Raw genomic sequence first — 23,376 nt, 5'->3', positions numbered from 1 at the left:
GCCTACGCTATATCTGAACTGCTTATGTTTGTCACTGAGCACTTACTTCAAGCCCAACCTTTATTTAAATACCTTTGCTCTAATCCTTAAAATTCTTCAATCACTTAGCACATCAACTCAGCTTAATCTCAAATCTGATACCATACCAAGGATCCAATGTATTAGGTTTGAGTGGCAAGGTTTTGGTAGCAGGGGGGCTACAGGGATGGCTTCTGTGAGAAGCTGCTAGAAGCTTCCCCCATATCCAACAGAGCCAATGCCAGCCGGCTCCAAGATGGACCCACCACTGGCCAAGGCCAAGCCCATCAGTGATGGTGGTAGCGCCTCTGGGGTAACGTATTTAAGGAGGGGGACAAGTTGCTGCACAACAGCAACTGCAGCTGGAGAGAGGAGCAAGAAGATGTGAGAGGAACAACTCTGCAGACACCAAGATCAGTAAAGAAGGAGGGGCAGGAGGTGCTTCAGGCATTGGAGCAGATATCCCCTGCAGCCTGTGGAGGACCCCACAGTGGAGCAGATGGATGCCCCAAAGGGGGCTGTGACCCCATGGGAAGCCCGCGCTGGAGCAAGCTCCTGGCAGGACTTGTGACCCCGTGGAGACAGGAGCCCACGCTGCAGCAGGATTGCTGGCAGGACTTGTGACCCCGTGGGGAACTTACACTGGAGCGGTCTGCTCCTGAAGGTCTGCACCCCGCAGTTTGTGAGGGACTGTCTCCTGTGGGAGGGACCCCACACTGGAGCAGGGGCAGAGTGTGAGGAATCCTCCCCCTGAGGAGGAAGGAGCAGCAGAGATGATGTGTGATGAACTGACTGCAACCCCCATTCCCCACAGAGAAAATCAGGAGTGAAGTTGAGCCCAGGAAGGAGGGAGGGCTGGGGTAAAGGTGTTTTTAATATTTGGGTTTATTTCTCATTATCCTAATCTGATTTGATAGGTAATAAATTAAATTAATTTTCCCAAGTTGAGTCTGGTTTGCCCCTGACAGTAACTGGTGAGTGATCTCTCCCTGTCCTTATCTCAACCCACGAGCCTTCGTTATATTTTCTCTCCCCTGTCCAGCTGAGGAAGGGAGTGATAGTGCGGCTTTGGGGGGCACCTGGCCTCCAGCCAGGGTCAACCCACCACAGCTACATAAGCCTGTAAAAGTACGATGAAATGCAAACTTTAATATCCCTGTATAATGCACTTTAAATAGCCATGTCACTGTAAAAGTCTAAGGAAAAAAAAAAAAAAATCGCTGCTTTTGTTTTAATCGACCAAAAAGCCCTAGCAAGCACATGATTAATTCTAACAGTCTTTTATAAATTGCAAGCAATGGAAAGTCTGTCTCTGTTATTATAGCTTTCTTGTACAGAATCCCTCAACAATCATTTCTTACCTGGTCCTAGTCAATATGTAACTGGTGAACAGGTGGAGAGATGCCAAAAACATTCACCATACATACGGCATTAGTCATCTTTCATTACATATCAGGCAACCCAATGGTTGTACAATGCAGCTGACAGACCAGAAAAACCCAAACCAAATAAACAGTGATGGGTCAATGCTGGGGCAAAGAAAATCCTTTCAGAAGTTCACGGCCATAACATTCATCTCTGATTTAGATGAGCATCCATAGGCAACCAGTTGTCACAGTTTAACAGCATCACCAGCAACAACAGTCTCTGCAACTAACATTACAATGGTTTTGGATAACCTCATAACATCCTTGTGTTACCAACTTAGTCTCAAATACACAACCTTCACCAGCTCCCTATAGACAGCAGCAATACCATATATCTAAGCATAAAAGAGTCAGCTTTGAAAAATACAAATTACTACAGAATGTTGAAGTATTTTTTGTGACTAACGCGTAATACCAAAAGCACACAAAATGTATCCTCCCATCTCTAAACCAGTTTCCACACACAATATTGATTCAAGTCAAAGCTCTTGTATTCCACATTCTCTGTGCCTCCTTCAATCCACTTAAAAAAAAAATCATGTTAAGTTTGAGAATGCAAAACAGGACTTTGTAACTGTATCTCCCAGTTGCAATGAAAATTTACGATAAATACAGAAGTCCACTGCACAGACACAGAGCTTTCTTAGGAAAGAAAAATTAAATTCAACAGAAACTAAGGAACTATTACAACTTTATCACCTTCTCCAAATGCTAAGCACCTTCAATCTTCCTTCTTAAGCACCACTTAAGAGTCTGTCTACAAAGACCACATGCACACAAAAAAAGTAAACATCTCCACCGTCCTCAGATCCTACAGCAAAACTCATATTCCTTTGGAGGGAAAAAGGAGGAAGAAAATATACTATGTATGACAGAGTCACATTGCTTAATACAGTTCAGCAAAGTGCTCCAACACATTAATAATGTGACAAAAAACCTCCATGGGATGGACTAGAAAGAAGAACTCTGATCCTACAGGCTGAGCACTTACCCAGCCCCACACTCCCGCTGTGCTGCCTCCTGTTTGGACCAGAGCTGGCTGCCACTCCTGCAGCTTGGAGCATAAGCAAGGTCAGCACAGCTCAACCTGCAAGAAGCTAGGCAAACCCACCCAGGATATAACACTGAAAGGAGTAGGTCTGTGTGTAGACTCCGCGTAAGTATTTCAGGATTTCCATATGTGCATGTCAAATGGACATCTTCAGCTGAGGATTTTGGGTTTGTCTAGTTTGGAGAAAGGGAGGCTGAGGGGCAACCTCATGGCTCTCTGCAGCTTCCTGAGAAGTGCTGAGCTTTTCTCCCTGGTACCCAGTGACAGGATGTGTGGGAATGGTTCAAAGCTGCACCAGGGGAGGTTCAGACTGGGCATCAGGAAGTATTTCTTTACTGAGAAGGTGGTCAAACAGTAGAACAGGCTCCCTAGAGAGGTGGTTGATGTCCCAAACCTGTCCATGTTTAAGAGGCATTTGGACGATGCCCTTAACAACATGGTTTAACTTTTGGTCAGCCCTGCATTGGTCAGGCAGTTGGACTAGACGACCATTGTAGGTCCCTTCCAATTGAAATATTCTATTCTATTCTGCAACCAAATAAGGCATAATGGAAGTGGTGACTGACTAGGTGTAGGTTATTCACGGTCTCCACTGTTATCCTATATGGAGTCTGACCGGTATCTTTCATGACATGTTTTAAAAACAACACTAGTTAACCATTTGATATGTTGCTCAGATTAAACAATAAATAAAACACTGTACATAGACATGGAAGAATTCACTAGTTTTTGGGGAGCTTTTTAAAAAACAAATATGTTAAAGAATTAATGCATCTATCAAAGATTACATTTGGAAGCTAAGTAGCATAGTGTTGGCAGAAGCAGCTAAATTTTTATTTGCAAGGCTACAACAAAGTATTTGGAAGAGGGTTTGACATATACATAATCAAACCAGACTGTATTTGGCTGAAACAAGCAATTAAAATTATAATTTATTTTACTACAAAGCTTATTCCTCTAGCTGCAGTTTCAATGTTCTATTCACACATTAAAATGGTGGTCTCTGGTCTGGCAGGTTGTTGGCTCACTGTCACAAATGTAACTGAGTTACAGGAGCAGAGCAAGGCCAATCCATCTCACTCCTACTCACTGATCAGCATGTTGATAGGAATCACGTTCAGATGTGCTTCAGCAACACATTTTTAGCATTGGCTTCTTCTTCAAAGTAATTGTTTATGTAAGTACCATTAATTAAACTCATTCTCCTCCTCAGACAGACCGTTCAGCTCATCCACGCTGGCATTAACCATTTACTTCACTTGAAGCTCTTGTAATTAAACGAGAAATTTTTATCTGCATCTTTGTCCTTCTTTCTGTTCCCTGGACGGCATCCTGAGGAAACTCAAAAAGGATGAGGAGCTCAGAGAGAAGACTGGGGCCAGTAGGAAATAGTAACTGTGAACAGGGGGAAACAGAGGACTAAGACAGGAGGAAAAGGATGTAGCTATAGCACGCCATCACTGCACGGGACTACGGCTGGACAATGAGAAGACGACGAAGGTGAGGCCAGGCTTGAGTATGAGCGGAACTGAAGAAAGAAAACCAAAACTGCGAGGAAGAAAAAGCAAGGGAGCATTGGTAGTAGGAGGGGAAGAGAAAGAAAAGACTAGAAGGGAGGAAGAAGTGGGTGTGAGCCTAGTCTGAGGCTATACATTATTTGGAATACAGACATTGAAACTGAGGACGAAGAACCAAAGCACAGACAGAAACAGTACTGGAGGCAATGGGGCAGAAGGTGAAAAGCTTCAGAGGGAACGAACAGAAGTCTGTGGCTATAAGAGTATCTAGAATGGAACCTAAAACCCTCTGATTTCCTGCTGCTTCCTCTGCTACTGCAAATAACTCTGAAACACTTTGGCAAAGTATCCAAACACCTTCGAGGATAACACCTTATAAGGTAACAACCTGCCCTCAGCATCAGCCAAGTGCTGGAGTTCTGAATGGCAGATTTAAAATGTTGCAGCCACGTTGATGATGCAGATAAATTTCAACATGATGCCCTGTGATAAAATTTCAATTCCTTTTAGGATCCTAGGAATTTACACACACACACAAACTGTGTTCAAAATTACAAAGCTGCCCTGTTCTGGAGTAAGACTGAAGAAGTCTCTTCTAACATGGCAGAAGGTGGAATATCTTTAGTTAAAATCAGGAGATGCAGCGGGGAAAAAAAGGTAGATCTCATGGACCAAGATCTTGAACATAGTTTCACGGACTGGTCTGATCACTGCGGATAAATCCCTACCATAGAACTCCCAGTTGATAAGTCAAATAAATTTTTTGTAATGGTTAATAATTATAAGTTCATTTAACAGGTACCCAACTTGACACCCTCTGCTTAGGCCTCAAAGCAGTCACTGAGCTACTGAACATCAAAAGTCAAGTGTTATAAAACACATTAGTTTTTAAGTACTCTCTCAGAATTGGGAAAAATATAATGAGCACAGAAATGTGACATTAATATCTGTGCTGGAAAACTAAATTATTTATAAGTTCAAAAACAACAGAACAAGACTATTTGTACATTCTTTGTTTTGTCCTAAACTTGCATTTGCATTCTGTAAGCCTGTCTCCTCAGTGTACTGAGCATTCTTCTTTCAGTTACTCAAAATATGGTCCAGTACCTTATTAAACATGTTATTCAAACCCCGCTTTGGGACTTCCCCCCTGCCTTTTACTCAGTATAGACAACAATAATCTGCAACAAATTTGTTTTTACAGCACACAGTGCACTGAGGACTACTAACGATGCTGGTCAGCCTTCACCTCTGTAATCCCTTAAGTTCTCTGTGCTCACCTTTTCAAGTCTTAAAATGTTCAAATTACCTGTTTACATGTAATTTGTATAAACAGGCACTTTACAGCCATACTGTGCGACAGAAAAAAATAATACTTAAGACAGCATATACAGTGCAACGTTACAAAAGTTGATGCTCCTATTAGCTATGGAAGCATTCTCTTACGTGGCAAGTGGCATGAGGAAATACTGGTGCGAATACATGCGCGGCAGCGGCACAGACTAAAGGGGAGTCGGTTTTGCACGGTTAGAAGCGCCAGCCGGGGCAGGAAGGGGGACGCAGCCAGCAGAGCCCCCCGGGACGGCCCTGCGTGTCCCTGCCGCCGAGCAAGCCCCCGCCCGGGAGGAGCCGCGCCGGGGGGAACGCGGGCTCGGAGCCTTCCCCAGCCGCCACATCAGCCGCCGGGCTCCCGGCTCTCACGCTGCGCTCCCGCCCTCCCAGCCCACATCCGTGTGGGAAAGAGCTGCCCCGGGGTTGTTTGCGGGCGACTCCGGGGCCCGCTCGCTCGCCCCGGGCCCCCAGGGAGAGCTGGACGCGGCGTCCCGCTCCGAGGCGGGGGTGAGGGGGGGCGGGCTGCCCGCGGCGGCGCCCGGGCGGAGCCGCTGACGGGGCGCCTTAAGCGCAGGCCGCCGGCGGGCCCGGCTGCCGCTCGTCCTCCCCCCCTCCGGGGCCCGGGTGCCCGCCGCCGCACTCACCACCTCCCGGGCGCGGCTGGTGAAGTCGCTCTTGGAGCGGGTAGCGCTCCGCTTGAGCAGCTCATCCCTGGCGCTGTCCCCCGCCGCCACCCCTAGCGCCTTGTTGCGGGTCTTGACCGTCTTCACGCTGGCCTTGAAGAGCAGGGTGATGTCCACCGCCATGGCGGCCCGCCCCCTCAGCCGCCGGCCGGTGCCGCCGCGCACTCTTCCCCGCGCAACGCGGCCCCGCGCGGCGCGTTCCGCCCTGCGTGGGGGTGTGGGAGGCGTCGCACCCACGGGGCCTTCTCTGCGCTCCCACTTCATCCATTGCGGAGCGCAGCTCCTCGTCAGCCTCCGCGGAGCCCGCCTGGGCCGGGCAGCCGGTGCTGGAGCTGGGGAGAGGCGTTCGCCTTCTGCCCTGGCAGCTGAAACCGCGGCGGCAGTGCTGGGGCCGGGCTGTACGCGGCTCCCCCGCACCTGGCTACTGCCTCCTCCCGTCTAACAGCGACTTTGCGGAATAAAAGTTACATTCCAGCAAAACTTTGACGTCTAGACCACCCCGCTATGGCGTCGTGGCAGGTGTCGCCAGGTGGTGCTGTTATACGCAGTCTCCCAAGTTTTTAGCTTGGCAACTTAGTCATGGCAAGACAGGTTAATTAGAGTTGATAAATACATGTTAGCAGATCTGCGCTGGGATCTGGGATTGGTGCTGGTGCGAGATTCCCCTAGGAAATGGTAACACGTGTATGTCCCCTGATTACGAATCCCTGAGCTGTGTGTAGATGGAGCAACCTTGTTCCACCTGCAATGTGCAGCGACGATTTCTCCTCCACCAGGAAGCCGACCGCCGAGGCCCTCCGCTCTGCTGCCATCCAGCACTGGGACGGCATCGCACCGGCACCTGGAAGATGTATCACAGAGTCAGCTACAATACAGCGGAGTTTGAAACCTGAGTCTGAAGAAAGCTTTGTGAAATAACCATTGTTATTGAGGCAACTTTACTACCATGTTCTGTGCGGTAGACTAGATACGTGAAATTGCGTGGCACGGGGGGGGAAACTTTTGACCAAATAACCAGAGGTGGTGTTATATCTATCTGTCTGTCTGTCTGTCTATCTGTCTATCTATCATCTCAACACCACTGGTTATATATATATATAAAACCATATATATGCTATATAATGCTCTGGGATCCAGCAGATACTGTGTACTTTTTAACTGTGCTCTCACTGACCAGAAGCACGTTCCCCGAGACAGTCTCCAAAGACCACAATTTCAAAATCCTGCCTCTCCCCAGCGGACTGGAACTTAATCAACCACAACTATTTTTTCCTATCTGCTCCAGAGTATGGGGCTTTCTTCCCCTGGTGATAACTACTCTGCTTTCAGTTCAATTCTCATCAGTTCAGCCTTAGCTATAGATTAGTGGTTGCCTCGTAGTTATATTGTGATTAGTATTTATTCATACTTTGTTATTATTGTTCTATTTTAAATTGTGTGTTTATTGTGGTACGGAAATGTATTTCTAATTAAAGGAATAGACCGGTTTAAGTCCCTGTCCTCGGTGCTGGATTTACCATGAAAATATATTTAAGGCATTAAAAAAGTTGACAATGAAGGAGATTAAACTTTTCATTTTGATTGAACGTCGAGCCAAATGCCTTTGCTCTTTCAAGATTAAGAAATTCAGTATAAAGATACTCTAGCAAAGGATATATTTAAGAAAGCTGTTCGGAATTTACACATAGTAAATCAGATACTCTCAGGTATGTTTCCTAAAATTGATTGTTTTCCTTTTCTTTGTATTACCAAAACCAAAGTAAGCACATTTAATAAAATTCCAGGAATGTCTTGGTCCTGCTGACACCCTCAGTCTGAAACTCCCTGAAGACACTTCTGAGACACGTTCACCAATGCTACGTGTTAGGGTAGTTTTCATGTGCTGTGGTTCTGCCATCCTTACAGTAACTAATGCCTCACTCCACAAACACGTTACTTCGCAGCCACTTGCGCAGGTAGCTTCTTGCCAATAGAAATAAGAAATTCACAGCTTGACCCATGGTAGTATGCTCCTGAAAATGTAGGTCATAGAATTAACCCTTAGTTTTGTGCGTATTCAGCTATATAGCTTGTGCCATTTAATGAAGCTAACATTTACACTCCCTTGAAGTATTCCCATTTAAGTGGACATTGGATAAGAATCTGTAGATTTTTGCTATTAGAGCTTTTTTTACATTTAAACTGTAGAAATATGGAAGTTATTCTGAAATTTTGAACTTCACCTTTTCTTCCTGCTTTTAGAAAAAAAAAATTATTGGTGCCTATGCAATGTTACAGTTTACTCATTTTCTAATGAAATTTAGGTACTTTACAATAACTGTAATACTCCATACATTTTTGGATGAAAAAAAGAAACTACAGTTCATTAAAGCAAAGTAAATTTTAACAGACATACTATAGTTTTCCTCCTAACTTTGCAAAGATTGGTACACATGCCAAAGCACGGTGAATAAGGTGAATACTCCCATTGAGTTGAACAGAACCGCACATGGCACAGTTAAGCACGTAATCCTTTTACTGGATCAGGGCCTTACCTGGAAATTCTCTGGGAACAAGATTGTGTCTTTATTTCTACTTTTACTTATTTATTTGTGCTTTATGTATGTGACTGGTAGTTACTGAAAAACACCCCAAAACAGTAATAGTAATATTACACAACCAATTTTGAACCTGAACGGTCTTAAAACTTCCATTCGGGCACAAGGAAATAAAGAGAGAGAGACATTTTAAAAGAAACACAGTATTAAAATTCCATAAAGCTGATCTTGTCTGTCAGAAATGGACTGAACAGTTAATCTGGCAAAGGTAAAAGTTACAGAACCTTTTTAACGTGAAAGAAGGTTGCTCAAATGGTCTAACTCATTAGGTATATAATACCCAGGGCCTCTGCTGCAGAGATAAATAGATAGCTTTGAAGATTACAACTGCTTTAAAACCAGTTGCTAAGAACTGATGCCCAGAGCTTTTATTTGAACTTGATCCTAGCTTCCTGTATACAGTAACTGCATCCACTCAGAAGTTTTTTGCACTTCCACAGCCACCTTGTTTTGAAAGTTTAAAGCTTACTTTGGAGCAGATAGGTTTCAATAGTACATGCTGGAGCTTCCTGTAATTGCTAAAAAGACTAACCTTGAAATTTAAGATTTTAAGGTTGAGGTGAAATTCCATAACACACACAAAGGACTACAGTCGCACCACGAGCAATGCAGGTGAGTCTGTAAGAACGCCTGCACTGTGCACTCAGTCGTGCCTCAGCAGGAGCATATCTGGAAAAGGAGGAATTAGGCGTTCGCAAACTATGACAGTTTTGTGTGCAGTGTGAGGACAGCATGCTGATCATCAAGTCTTGGTGTACCTGCTTCACAGGCGTGTCCGGTAAAATGTTCTGGGCAAACCTGCCAGTGAAAAGTTCAACGTTTCCCTGTGGTTATCAATCAATGTGCCCATTAAAGAGGGGCTGGTGGGGTTCATCTCCACTCAGAGCCAGGTAACTCCTCAAATTGTAAGTTCCTTTTGTGTGAAAGGTAAACAAAAGGGTTAAAGCTCCTGAACGTCTTCCCTTCCGATGCAGACCAGCTACAAAGGTCCTAATTTGGCATGGACAATAGAAAACTGCATGCAGTATATTTTATACATTTCATATTTTTTCTGGCATTAAACCCAGTAACTTTCTGTGATCGCAGTGTTGCAAACTGAACAAAATATGAAAAGGAAGGCAATTTGCTTACAGTCCACATTTGTAATCGAGACAAATCAAAAGGGGAGAAGCTGTATTTGATGACTGTTTAAACTTTTAAGCCAGTAGCATGCATACTTATTGGCTTAAACTCAAAGTAAATACAACAGCTTTGTGGATGTGTAAAGAAATCTTCTTTGGCGTTTAAAAGTAGGATTGGAAGACAGTGCAACCTGTGCAAAGGAGGTATGGTCACTGTGTACAATGAAACAAAGTTTTGTGGAAAGAATAGATATGAAAAGCATAGATATAAGCAACTTGTATTGTCTGTGGCAATAAATATTGACCACTAGAAACCAGTTCAATTGACGGTAACATTGAGGATCTGTTATTCCTCTTGAAACTAGACCATGACACCAAAATTTACACCAAAAATAATTAAAAAAATAGAAAATCCTCACATAAAATATATTTTTGCCTTAAAATATATCTATATATATGATGTCTAACAATAGAAACTCAGGGAAAAAAATGATAACTTGATTTTCTGATTGTTCAGAAGCATATTTAATTCTTAGACACATTGTGTGTAAAACCATTCTTTAGTTGTAATGTAAATCCTAACACAATATATGCTAAATCCTAACATGATATATGCTATCCAAACTCCTACTGTTATTTTTCACGTGACTTGAAAATGTTATATTTTGGTCTGCAGGGGTAGGATGCACATTGCATGTATTTTTAAGAAAAACATTTCATGAATGAAAATTGTATTCAGACCTTCCAAAACCACTGATTTCAGAAATTCTGAAAAAAATTATACCAATTCTATGTTGCATATACAAGAATCCCACATGTCTCTTCACTGCTAGACGTGCAACATTTGCAGACTTGCGTATTCTATAGTTTAGCATACTGCTACCTGAAGAGCTTCTTCATTGGACAAATGATGGCAGTTAGAAGAATAGGAATTTAAGAATGAAGAAAGAAATATAATGAGCTCAGAGGAAAGATGAAAAGTGGAAGAAGAGATGCAGATAAGATCTATACCAATTCAAATCTTACAATAAATTCAAGCTGGGAGCAAAATGTAATGAAAAAAAAATTAAGAGCTTGTAAAACAAATATGGGACTGGAAGGTCTTGGGGCAGGTCACAGACAGCTCCATGTAGCTGAATTTTAAGCATTGTTAAAATATACATGGCAATAACCCATTCGAGACAAAGTGAGCCATTTGAACACTCTCTAAATGGCACTGATGAATGTTAAGAGGCAGCTTTGGTTAAGCACAGGAATGTCCAGGTGTTTTAGGCAGAGCTTGGTCTAGTGCCTAGTACATTCACGACCTAGTTTGCCGCTCACAAGCATCCTTGAGTAGACAAACCCTTATCAATTGAGCAGCAGCCAACACAAAGGAATCTCAATGCAGAGTTCTTACAAGTCTAACTTAATATAAGTAGTGAAGAGAATGAATATCCCTAACAACTATACATGTGACTGTCAGCCTATGGGGCCTTAGAAATGGGATAAAATGAGCACAAACCAGACAGGCCTGGATTTTGCACACCACTGCCCACTATACTGGACGCAAGAGGATTTGGCTTGAACATATATATGCAATAAATATTGTATATGTGGGATACTCACATTGTCCCACAGGCTTTGAGTTACTAGCAGTGAGCAGAGCTGAAAGCATATATGCAAGAGATCCTCTAGAAATTCCCCAAGAAAAATAATGTTGATATGCCTACTGTGAAAACAGTAAGAGAGGGGTTGAAAAGAGACACTTTTCAGGAACCATCCTACTATGAAGACTGAAAAGCAGTGCAGACACAGCAGTTCCCCATAACACAGTCCAGATTCAATTTATTTCTCCAGATTCATGGGTTTAGGAGTGAAACCAATCTGGTTACTCTCTAAAATACCAACCCCTTAATAAAAATGGAGAAGAAAAAAATCTGTTATAAAATATTAAGCTGAATTTCAGTCATGGAACACAATACAGAACATACTCATGTCTTACATTGAAGAGGAACTGTAGTTAAATGTGATCTTCCATTGATTCCATGTTAACAACATGCAGAAGTGATGGTGGGGTGGCCCTTACAAGAGGATGGGTAGAACCAAAATGCAAAAAGGGTAGAAAAATCAAATGTAAAAAAACCCTACTTAAAGAGCTATTTTAAAGGAGAAGAGGAGAGGAAAAGGAAAGAGCTTCTCTCAAGTTATTTACAATGGTATAAGAAGGAAATTGTGAAATATAGACCATTTTTGTTCAATTTTCTCATAAGAAACTCAAATCCTGGTGTGTACATAACAAACCATGATGGTTGGACGAGCATTGAATTTATGTTATTATGAGTGCTTTAAAAGTAAAAGAGGAAAAATCAAACCAGGATTTTCATTCTGTTTCATTTGATGTTGACTGCAATGACCAACTGATATGTCAGAGAAACCGTATCTTTCTTAATGCCTGAGTGCTCCCCACATTTATAGGGTCAGAAATAACAATAAGCCAAATCAAAGACATTTCCGTTGTTGGGATTTGAGTCAGGCCCAGCGTACGTCACTAGAGATCCTACAAAGTCTTTGCCAAACCCACAGAGGACTGGAGTAATTCCATAGCTCCATTCTGACATTTCTGAGGTTAGGCAATGGCTCGCTATCTGCTGAATATCGTGCAGATTAGCAGTACGTGGCTTGTCGTAGTGGCTTTCACAATAAATAAAGCACCAGTAAAGACACCAAATTAATTGGCATTGCAGTACTCAAAATTAAGTTCTCTTCAGTTCTATTGCTTATGACTTTAAGCTTATGTATGTTCTCACAATATTTGCCTAGTTTTATTACAGCTAAGCTCCCTGCACTTTGTCATGACCCAGTTGCACAAAGCACTAGCGTGGGTACAAGGGAAGGGATGGGAACAAACAGCTTGGGGAAGACAGGGTAGGAAGGGTCTGCAACAGCCCTGGCATATATTGGTTTAATCTGTCAGTGAACAGACCCACAAAACAAACCAGCATAAATAAACCAGGCAGACTAGCCTAACAGAGAATAATTTTATTCTCATTCGTATCAGTTCAATTTAGTAACCACAAAGCCAGTGGAAGAGGCATAGAAAATATGGCATCTGACTCTATTCTTGCTTATCTCAGTAGAAGCAGGAGTTAAACTTCTTGTAAATAGATGTCAGAGCACTTATGGCATGTTTACAGCCTACATAGCAGCACTGTATAGAGATCCCTGAGCTGGCTCCAAGCAGACTAGCGTGTGCACAGCGGATGGGATTCAGTGCCCTGAATGTTTTCTGCCAGGGTGTAATCATATCCCCTCGGCCTTTCAGCCCAGACTTGTACAAAGGCATTATTATTGCCATACAGAATGTACCTGACCTGATCGGGTCTTAGAGCCAACTTGTTCTTTTCGTGTTGATGACTGAGAGTCAGCGTCTGGGCTTTCCTGGTCGTCTGTCTTTTCCAACCTCCGATTTAGAGCAGAAATTCTTCTCCTTAGCCCCTAAGGGAAAAAGAAGGAAAGAATTGATACTCCTTAACTCTCAATAATCTCAAAGTTGGTACATAGTCTCAACTCATTCTCTCGCCACTTCTACAACTGGTACTCCTTTTGGCAAAGCGTTCTGTGGATTCTAAGGGACATCTCTGATGGGTGAGATGCATCTCCTTGCAGCACCTTTCTTCAGAGTCTAGTTTAGACTAGACTTTCGGCTTAGACTAGGCATCTAGTTTCAAGGCAGATGATTTTAGGTTAGATGAATGCAATCTTTCTTAGCATGGTACTTCATGTAATAAAAATGGAATATGCCAAAATGAAGTGATTCAATACTTCCTTGAGAACACTGGAGGGAGCTCACAGAAAGAGACAGGAAGAAAAGAGAAAAGGTGGCAAGAAAGAGAAGTTGTTCCAGTTATGTGAAAAGTTACATGAGTATTTATACCTCTAGACTGCGTCCCATTTCAATCCACGTACAAATGCAGGAAAGAGGTATTTTTGTTTGCATTAAATGCTAGTAATTCTTTGTATCCTGGCATCATTGTAACTTTCTATTTTGAACACGTATCTTTAGAAAACACACATAACAGACCTTTTCTTTTTCATTTAAATTGATGTTTATTTGAGTTCTCTTGTTTCTGTTCACTTGGCTTCATGCTCTGCAGTCTGATATTTAATCTAAAATGAGGGAGAGGGACTTTGGCAAACTGTAGTTATACATCCCCTAGGAAAATACCATCATCTTCAGTGAACACAATATAATGAGGAGGTGTCCTATTACATAATTGAGGAGGCATTGTCTTTTATATGCATTCTGGTTCACTTTTCACACTAAATTAATCTTAATAAGCATCTGCTTTGAGTAAAGAGAGTTTTGTGATATTTCAACCATGACCTCTCTGGAAGTCCAAATGATTTCACTTTACATTTCAGACTAGAGTATTCTTTTGAAACATTTCCCTTTACTGTATGATAATCAGTGTGTTAACATGAGCTGATTAATCCCATCAGTCTAACACTGATACCATGGCTTTTGTGCCCTTTCCCCAATAACCTCAATGGCTGCAAAAATCACTGGCTTCTTAAATGAGTTCAGGGCAATCCTACAGATTAGGTTATGCAGTAGGTCAAACTTGATGATCACAGTGGTCCCCTCTGGCGTATAATCTATGAATCTGTAACTCAGACTGGAAGAAATACAAATAACTGCACAACAGCAGTAACCAAAGAAATAAAACTAGCTGCTTTTAAGATAGAGCTTGATGTATTTATGATTATATGAGCTGGTTGCCTGCAATAGCTGGAGCATGGACTTGGTGGCCCCGCAGTCACTTCCAGATCTATTTTACTGTGTTTCAATTGCTCATCAGCTTGCTCTCATTTTTTATATTTATTTTAAACCAGTTTTTGATCCAGTTACTAGGTTAACAAATTAAAGATGGATTTTAGCTTTTTAAAGAAAGGCTCTCTTTCATTTCAGATGACAGACTGAATTGAGGCCTATGAATAATGCTTGTGTTGACCTGCCAGAATATGTCTTAGCAGCGTTGAATTCTCAAATACCCAGGCTGAGCTTATTCATTCTGAAGTCAATGGGAGGGAAGGCAATACAGCCCAGTGCTGAATCAGGCTGCATTTTAACGTATCAGTCATCATATACTGGCTTTTCTTTAAAAAATAAGAAAATCTTTGCAAAAGCCACATTTTATTTTGTGAGTGTGACTTTTGCTATATAGTTTCTCTGCTTAAAGTTATACTACCATACGGCTTGTGTTAAAGAAAATGTTTAAAATTTGCTGCAGAGTTCCACAGTTACATATCTCTCCTGCCCTAGTAGTTTGTAAGACTTGACAGAGTTGCAGCTCAGAGAAGAGCTGGACTGGATGAATATGGGAAACGGAGACATTTCCAAGAAAAGTAGGAAGTGGGTTTGGTAATTTATTCAGTAACACAGAAGGATCTGGTCCAATTAAAACCATTGGTAAAATTTACACTGGCTCAGGGAGAATAAATACAGGGCTAAGCATTTTAAAAAGCAAGCTTCTTTCTTACTCTGGAGATACATCTCAGATCAGACAAAAGCGGATTCCGGTTCCTGTTTGTCATTAGCAGTTTCATGGCACTTTTTAATGGAATTGAGATTGGGAAAAGGATTGTACACCATCATGTCTTGGCCAAATTTCATCTCCAGTAACTATTTTTAACCAGCTTAATTTTTTCCTGTGGTTTCCATTATTTGTAGTGTTGCTAGGTTATACTACCCCTGTTGTGTTTTCCTCAAGATATACTTGCTTTCCATTGGCAGGTGACTAGCTCCTGATATACTTTTGCTGCCTCATGGAAAGTATTATGGAATTCTATGGGTATTTGTGAAACACTTGGAGATACTTATTTATTAAAGAGCTTGGAGATGCTTGTTTAAACTCATTATCACTGTAAATCTCAATATGTAAGCCAAAAGCTTAAAGCAAGAGCATACTTTTTCTCTTCTGCTCTTCTAAAACTCTAACATGAAGTTAAAGTATTTCTTTTATTAAAGGTTAATATTTATTGTATGGTTTGTATTTCTTTGTTTGCTTATTGGCAAAGCACCACAGATTGCTTACACAGCACAAGAAGCAAATGCACAGACTCGGGGCGCAGTTACATCGTCTGTGCAGGTAACGTGAGTTCAGGCTAGTGCTGAAAGACCCATCCTGCCTGTTGCCAGCCCTGGCAGCCTATGCCCATGTGCTGTCATTACCACTTGTGTGGCTGCCCTGTCAACCAGGTCACCTTGCATTTTCTGTAGGCTTATATTTCCATCAGATTGGCTTGCTCATGACCACAAATGCCAGCACATTTAATGCACTGAGAGTGCATAAACAGAGGCAACCGGGAGGTTAGGAGTCCCTTTTTCAGGAATGACCCTGTGTAAGTATGACATAAACTGATGGGGAAACCACACCTGTGATTTTTAAAGATCACTAGTGATTATGGCTGCCTCCATTTCTGGGTACCTAATTTAAGAGATCTTTAGAACGTGTGAAATTCAAAATCCTTTGATAACCAGATCTCATCCAAAAATGTGAATAATTTCTGAAAATCATACCTATAATTCTCTTTCTTATGGCTTTATATCTAGGGAAATCTTTCAGACATAGAATATTTAGTTGTTACCTGTACAGAGCTGAGCATCAAAACCCCTTTCTTTATGACTATGAGATGCAATAATACAAATAGGAGATATCAAAACAATAGTAAACTCATATCCTGAGGTTAGTATCAACTGAGTGAATTTCAAAGACACATTAAAAGTCCTGTTTGTTTTGTTTTAAAAAAAAGCTAGTAAATTCCTTGCAGTGTATCATGTCATGTGGATTTTACCATCTCTATCTACAATCCAAATTTTGAATCAAGATTACTTGAGTCAGTATCAGCTATCATGCAACACTAAACCCATTTATTCAATTCATTGTCCCCTTTCATTTCCAACTCATAGTTGCCTGCAACATACATGCTTAAACTTGCAATCATAATTCATACATCAACACATTTCCATTAACTAATCACAAATTATCAACTTCAGTTCTATAGGTCTGACCACAGGTAAGTTTTCCCTTTGCCCAACACACATTAGAGCTCAGATGGAGACTTTGAATGTGATTATAAATGATAAGATATGTAATGATAGCAATATTTTGTGCTTGGAAGGGCTTTTTTAGACTTGCATGCTTGTGAATACATTTGTGTTTAAATTAGCATGAACCTATGGTGTGCATATAGTCCAATGCAACCTGGTCTAGTGGAGGGTGTCCCTGCCCAGGGCAGGGGGGTTGGAACGAGATGGTCTTTGAGATCCCTTCCAGTCTGAACCATTCTGTGATTCTATATGCATATTCTGTGTTTTTTTAAAAAAATGTTTAGTAACTTTATTAACTCTAACTTTATTACCTGAAAATTAACTTGACACATATGAACTATAAATGTGTAAGTGAAGAGGATTTTAAAGGAATATTATCTGTAGGAGAAGTATAACTGTGGGTTAGAATTTGCCTTGGAGAAGAATATTACTTTAGCATAGCCAGAGTGGTCTTTCCCAGCTGATTCTCCAGGTAAGAAGGAAGGTGAAGTGCCTCCGCAGCTTGAAACCACTTCCCAAAAGTTCTGTGGTAGCCCTGTCAGAGAAGTCCATTTCTGCTTTGTGGGCAGAGACGAAGGGGCAGTCGATCTGTGAGGAACAAGCCCACAGCCTCGACGCGTGGAAAGCTCTTGTGTCATCCACAGCTGCCACTGAGTTAGCTTGGCTACGGCAAGACTGAGAGCACAGCGCTGGAGGACAGTTGTATGTGTTTTCAGCTTTGTGAATTCAGGGACCCTTCAGGGACCAGCCTGTGACCACTGGTGGACACGTGTCTCTGGAGCCCACTTATGGACTCAGTAAAGTATCCTCTTTCTCTTGTTCTTTACCAGAAGAACTAAACTACCTACCTATTGTGAATTCTGTTTCTGATAGTGTTAGGTTGGGCTAATTACTGATACTAATTATAGCAGAGAGCTTGAAGACATAGGTTTCCATATGAACATACAGAAAGTATTACTAGACATCAAATAGAGAATGCTGCCTCAAAAGGAAAACTCCAGTACAATCAGGCAGCTCTAAAACTTTTCCACTGGCACTTATGTTTTATTCGTACATGACCTACAAAAAATAAAAGGCTATCCTTTCTGTCCATTCATATCCTAAAGATTGCACTTTTCTCACTGACTTGAAGATAGGAAGCAAGGCAGATGTAAAGCTGGTAAAAATATGTAAATGTGACTGGTTTTATCTGAAAAAGGCCTCCTCGTTCTGCAGGTTCAATAATCTTTCTTTTCATTTCAAAGGGCTAGTTTGCTTCTATGAAAATTTCTGTTTCTCATTTGGTTTATCACAATAATTGCTTGCTTGCATGACAGGTTTTACAAGCAAAATAGTTGACTACAAAATACTGAAACCTCTGACAGCTTCTTATTAAAAGTGTCAAATCCTGAAGCCACTTGTTCAGCTTTTTCACCACCTTTCTCTCCCTGACTCACAGTGAATCACTGAAAACTAGTGCTAAGAAAGTGAATATAGATTTTAGCATTTGTCCCAAAAATAGTTTTAAAGTGTTACTTCCAAATTGCTAAACATGTTAACCAGTCCATTTCTACACATTCATATATTTCATTTGTATTTTGAAATCAAATTGGTGTAATCCTACAGATTCTCAGTCTTTATGCGAGATGATTTTGAAGCCATGTCCACACTCAGCTCTTGTCAAAATTTAGTTAAATTGGTAAAGGCTGTTAAATCAAAACAACCCTTTTATATTGAGACAGTCATATTAGCACAAACATGGTCATAGCCTATTTGTTCACACTTGGCTGAATTTATGACAGCTTAACTATTTTGAAAAGAAAATGTCTTTATGATAATATAACTGCATCCAGGCAAAGGGGTTATAACAATTTAATTGGCCTTTTTGTTTGTTTGTTTGTTGCTGTTTTTTTCAGATTATTGATTTGGTCACATTGTTGGGTGCAAAAATTGAGTGTAGATCAGGCCTCAGATCATGCTCTTATTAGCAAACCAAACACTGGTTTTGTTTTTGTTGCTGACGTTGTTTGTTTTCATTGCTGTCTGAATGAGCCTTTTATGGTCTCTGCCTTTGCCTGGCTGACTGCACCCGATTGAATTTAATTACATTTACTCAGTAGTTTTAGCCGGGATCCCCGGCCATTACCTATCAAGTCCAATCACTATTATTTAAATCCAATGACTCAGAATCAGAGAATTTATCTTTTGCACAGTTATTGCCTAAACATCCAGCATAAACATGCAGAGATCTGGAGGACTTGTTCTGACTGTGCTGATTAAAGGCAAAGAGCAAGATGGATGGAGTCAGTTGTGATCAGCAGGCTACAGCGTCCTGCTGTGCTCCAGTCTCTGCCATTGTGCTGGGCTCTGGGTACCAGACTTGCCATGGTCCTCTCGGCTCTAAAAGGAAAGCTGGCTTTGTTTGCCTGTAAGCATCTGCAAACTGTTCTGACACATGATCTACCCTCTCAGCAAGGCCACTCATTAGGCTGATTATCACTTCAAAGTTTGTATTATCATCCATCTCTAAAGGCAATTAGGAATGGGTGGCTTTGAGTATCAGACACTGGGTGACACTAAGTGACTCATCTTTATTGATTCTTTTGTGAGCAGAGACAGTGATTGAGATGATAGGATTGCAGCCTACCTGCCCCTTTGACTGGTAAATACTGAAGAAAAACGGTGTGTAATTAACTGACAGTTAATATAGGTTCTGTTTAGTGTTCAGAAAGCACAATAGTGGAAGCTGCCCAAAAGGAACAAAGTAATGAAACTCCTTTGACAAGTTAAACTCTAAAGCCAACTGTGTAATTATCTGACAGTTAAAGGGGGGAGGGGAGGACTTGGTTTAGTATTTATGAGACCAAAGGAATTCCTGCGCCTGAACAATGGGCACAGTTACTGACAATAATCATAACAGCTACACAAAATATTTGTTTGTGCAAGTCTGGCTTTCGAGTGAGTAATGCCTGGTTTCGGGGTCACAGGGAGCCTTGCAGTTCAGCGCTGCGGTGCTGGTGTTACAGCTCCCTCCGTCCTGCCCCTGCGAGGGGAGCGAGCCATCCGTGGGGCTGTGTTCTGCGCTGGTGGGGATACCGGCACATAAATTAGATTAACTAAGCTGCTGTGGAGAAATTCGAGCTTGTATAAAAGGGCTACAGCCTGCTCTGCACCAAGAAATGCGTTGGCAAAACTTGGTCCACCCTGGCTAGCATTCACATGGAACGTAATGTTGTCCTACTAACGAACCTTTCACTTTTCCAGCACATTCCTTTTAATGCAGTGACACAAGCCTTCCGCCAGAACAAGTCGATCAACACCGAGGCAATTCGGAGGCACACTTACTGGTCCTCCACTACAACACGATAAGCTATCCTCCATGTACGCACTCTCCCACGATGCAAATTCTCTGTAGGAATAGCCTGCCTGGCAGCATTTTAAAATGAGGGTCACAGTAAACAAGGAAGAAAAAGTCAAATTCATGTTCCAATGCGAACCAAACTATTTTAGAAACGGATATATGCTGTCATCTTCTGGAATGCACTAAGGAGAGAGCTATTGACTTTTCAAGTTCACAAAGAAGGAGTGTTGTGTTATTACTGGAACGAGCCTTCTGGTAGGTACTAAAGTCCAAAAGAGATGATCAGGGTGTGCCGTCGGAAATGTCAGTCTACTAACTATCATGGGGTGTCAGAGGAGGTCCTTTCAGAGTCTTTAGGGTGGCATTTTGTGGACTGGGGGCTGTTTAATATTACTTGTGATTCTGTCACCCTGGGAGTGCAGGGGCTTCTTTTTCAGTTTGTATGAATTGTCAACAAGTAAGTAAAACTTTAAGTTTCTTTGTGAACTGAGGATCTCAAAGTGCATGGCAGACTAAATAAGCCTGAGAATGTCTCCACGAGATGGGCAAAGAAAGGGAAGCATATCAACCCTGCAAATTTTAAAAAGTGTATGCATATACAGCATATAAATGTAGACTAGGTAGCTTGTTGAAAGAACACTGCTACGTGTTTTCCTTTCCTCTTCTCTTATGTTGACTTCCCATTGACCTTTTCCATCCAACAGAGAAAGACTTTGGGGACATATAGAGATGATGGCTAGGACTTTTCATTTTGAGCTGTCTCTGATGTAAATAATTTCCTTGCTGCTAGCACTGATCATAATTTGTTGGACATGCTCATAACAGGGATGAAAAATGATCTGCGGAGTTTGTGGTGTTCAGTGAAGGCCCAACCAAGGAAAGAATAAGGATGACTTATGGAGCTGTGAGGTTAGATGCTGGGAGGCAAGGTAACTTGATGGAGAAGGGGATTCAGTTAAATGGGGTGGTTGAATCATCAAGCAGTATCAGTATCTTGTGGCAGTGGGAGACCAGCAAGCCTGTGTGGGCAGAGGTCTGAGGCACATACAGCTTATCTACTTTTAGTCGTCATGGTAGATAATGAACTGAAGGTGATATGGCTATGTCAGCCAAGGACTAGCCAAACACAAGGAAAACATTACAACTGTACATGGTCTTTCTGAAACCACTCCAGAAGCAGAATATTGTACCAAGTTTGGATATGCATTCTCCCAAATGAAAATACTGACAAGTAGAAGTATAGAAAAGAGCTATAAAGATCTATGTGAAAGACTAAAGAACCTAATCTATTTAATTTATCTATAAGAAGCTTACGACCATTCAAACCCATCCATTTAGATGGGACATATTAATCTATCGGACAAATACTTAACAAGGGTCAACATCTGGAAACTGAAACTTGACAAATTCACAATAAAACTAAACCTTACATTTTAGAAAATGGGAGCCATTAACCATTGGAAGAGGTTATTCAAGGGTGCAAGGTTATACAGGGGTGTTGTGGTTTTCTTTCTGGTTTTAAATCAACAAATCTGTCTTAATTAAAAAATAAGCCAGAAGGAATGAAAGAAGGACACCATAACAAAATTATCCAGCTTGTAGAATGAAGGGGCATTGACTAGGTAACTATATTTTTTCCTCTGGATTTCTATCTATAAGAAGGTGAAGTAAAGAGGAGCTGGGGAGAGAGTGAGAAGTGGGAAAGATGCCTATACTGGCAGCTTGCGGATGCTGCTGAAGCACAACAGATCTCCAGAATCCTGGCCCTGCCACTGCTGGCCTGCTGTGCCTTTGGCAAGTCACGATGTCCTGCAAGTTTTTAATTCCCTAGGCATCCTTTGACTACCTTATCTACTTGAAATAAAGTCATAAGATAGCGCTGCTTCTGAACAAAACAGAGTCCAAATCTCAGATACAGGTATTATTGCAATACAGAACCAGAACAACAACAAAGGACTTTAACATGGTTAGCTTCTCCCTTCCAAATCACATCCCAGCCAGGCCTCTGAGTCTTCTTGTGAGAAATGTAGGATCTATTTCAAAGACTTGCACGGATACAACAGTTAAAATGCATCGGTATGAGAAATGCATAGTAGAGCAGAAAGTAATAGCAGCCACTGGAAGAATTGTCAGCAGGCAATAGTGTGACAAAGGGAGCTAACTACGTTAACTTTAATTGTGTTAGATTCTTTTAGTCTTCCCAAGACATTTTCTCACATTACAATAATGAGACATTTCAAATTCACATGATCTAAAGAATTTCCTTTGGACATGCTGTTATAGCTACCCTGTTCCAGAAAGTACACAGAAAAGTCAGACGAGAGGAAGGAAAAGCTTCAAGCATAATGTTTGCTAATTCATTTTGACCTCCACTGCTCATTTGTAAAGTCCATTCTACTTTCTCTGTCTCTCACTTTTACCTTCTTTCTAATTTAATCTGATCCAAACAAATTATACACGAACAGTCATTTTCGTTGGGGTCTTGTTCACGGAGATACTTAGCAAACAATCAACTGATGAACACGATAAGGACAGCAAAAGAAAGATAAGCTTTTGTTTATATAGTGGAATCACAGATAAAGACCTAAGCAGGCCTGCACAAACTCAAGAACCAGTGATAATATCTCTTAAACTATGGCACTGTGGTTGCTTCCATTGCATTTATTTGCTATACATAATCATAAAGCCTAATTTACAAATAATTTTAAATGTATGCTATCCAAACTGTTTTGTGGGGTTTTTTTGGGTGGGTTTTTTTTGTTGGGTTTTTTTTGTTTGTTTGTTTGGTGTGGGCTTTTGTGGGTTTTTTTTTTGTTCTCCTCTTGGTTGAAACTGAGGGTGAAAGTCTGACAAGTAGACTGTTTGCTTTTGAACCTTTGTGGTTTTAGTCTGGAAAATACAAAGAAAAAAAATCACCTGAACTGACAGAAAAAGAGGAAACAGAAAAGAAGACACTGTGTGAAAGTTACAATATAGGAACCACTCCTCTCATTAGGACTTAGTTTTATTAGTGGTGTTGGAGAGCTGGTACCATGACTATAAATGTAGTACGAGTTCTATGGATAAAAACACCGCCATGAGAGATAAGCTTTGCTTTCAAGTCAAATATTTCAAAGCACTTTATGAACATTAGCAAAATAAGCCTCATAGCTTTCCTGCAGAGTAGGTAGGAAAGATTAAGCCCTCCTCGCAGATGG

The 23,376-nt window shown here is 41.4% G+C and overlaps 1 protein-coding gene across 1 annotated transcript in view; it reads right to left on the bottom strand.

Annotated features, from left to right (window-relative positions):
• Positions 1–6,434, bottom strand: part of STX18 (syntaxin 18) — a 73,150-nt gene extending 66,716 nt beyond the window's left edge. Inside the window, exon 1 of the mRNA XM_054823606.1 lies at positions 5,990–6,434. Within this exon, the coding sequence (XP_054679581.1) occupies positions 5,990–6,292 (303 nt within the window). The 5' untranslated portion in view covers positions 6,293–6,434. The remainder of the gene's footprint in view (positions 1–5,989) is intronic.
• Positions 6,435–23,376: the final 16,942 nt, after the last annotated feature.

Source organism: Grus americana, chromosome 4 (assembly GCF_028858705.1).
Source record: "Grus americana isolate bGruAme1 chromosome 4, bGruAme1.mat, whole genome shotgun sequence".
NCBI lineage: Eukaryota > Metazoa > Chordata > Aves > Gruiformes > Gruidae > Grus > Grus americana.
The sequence above is the reverse complement of the archived record's forward strand: the minus strand, read 5'-3'. Positions and strand labels throughout refer to the sequence as shown.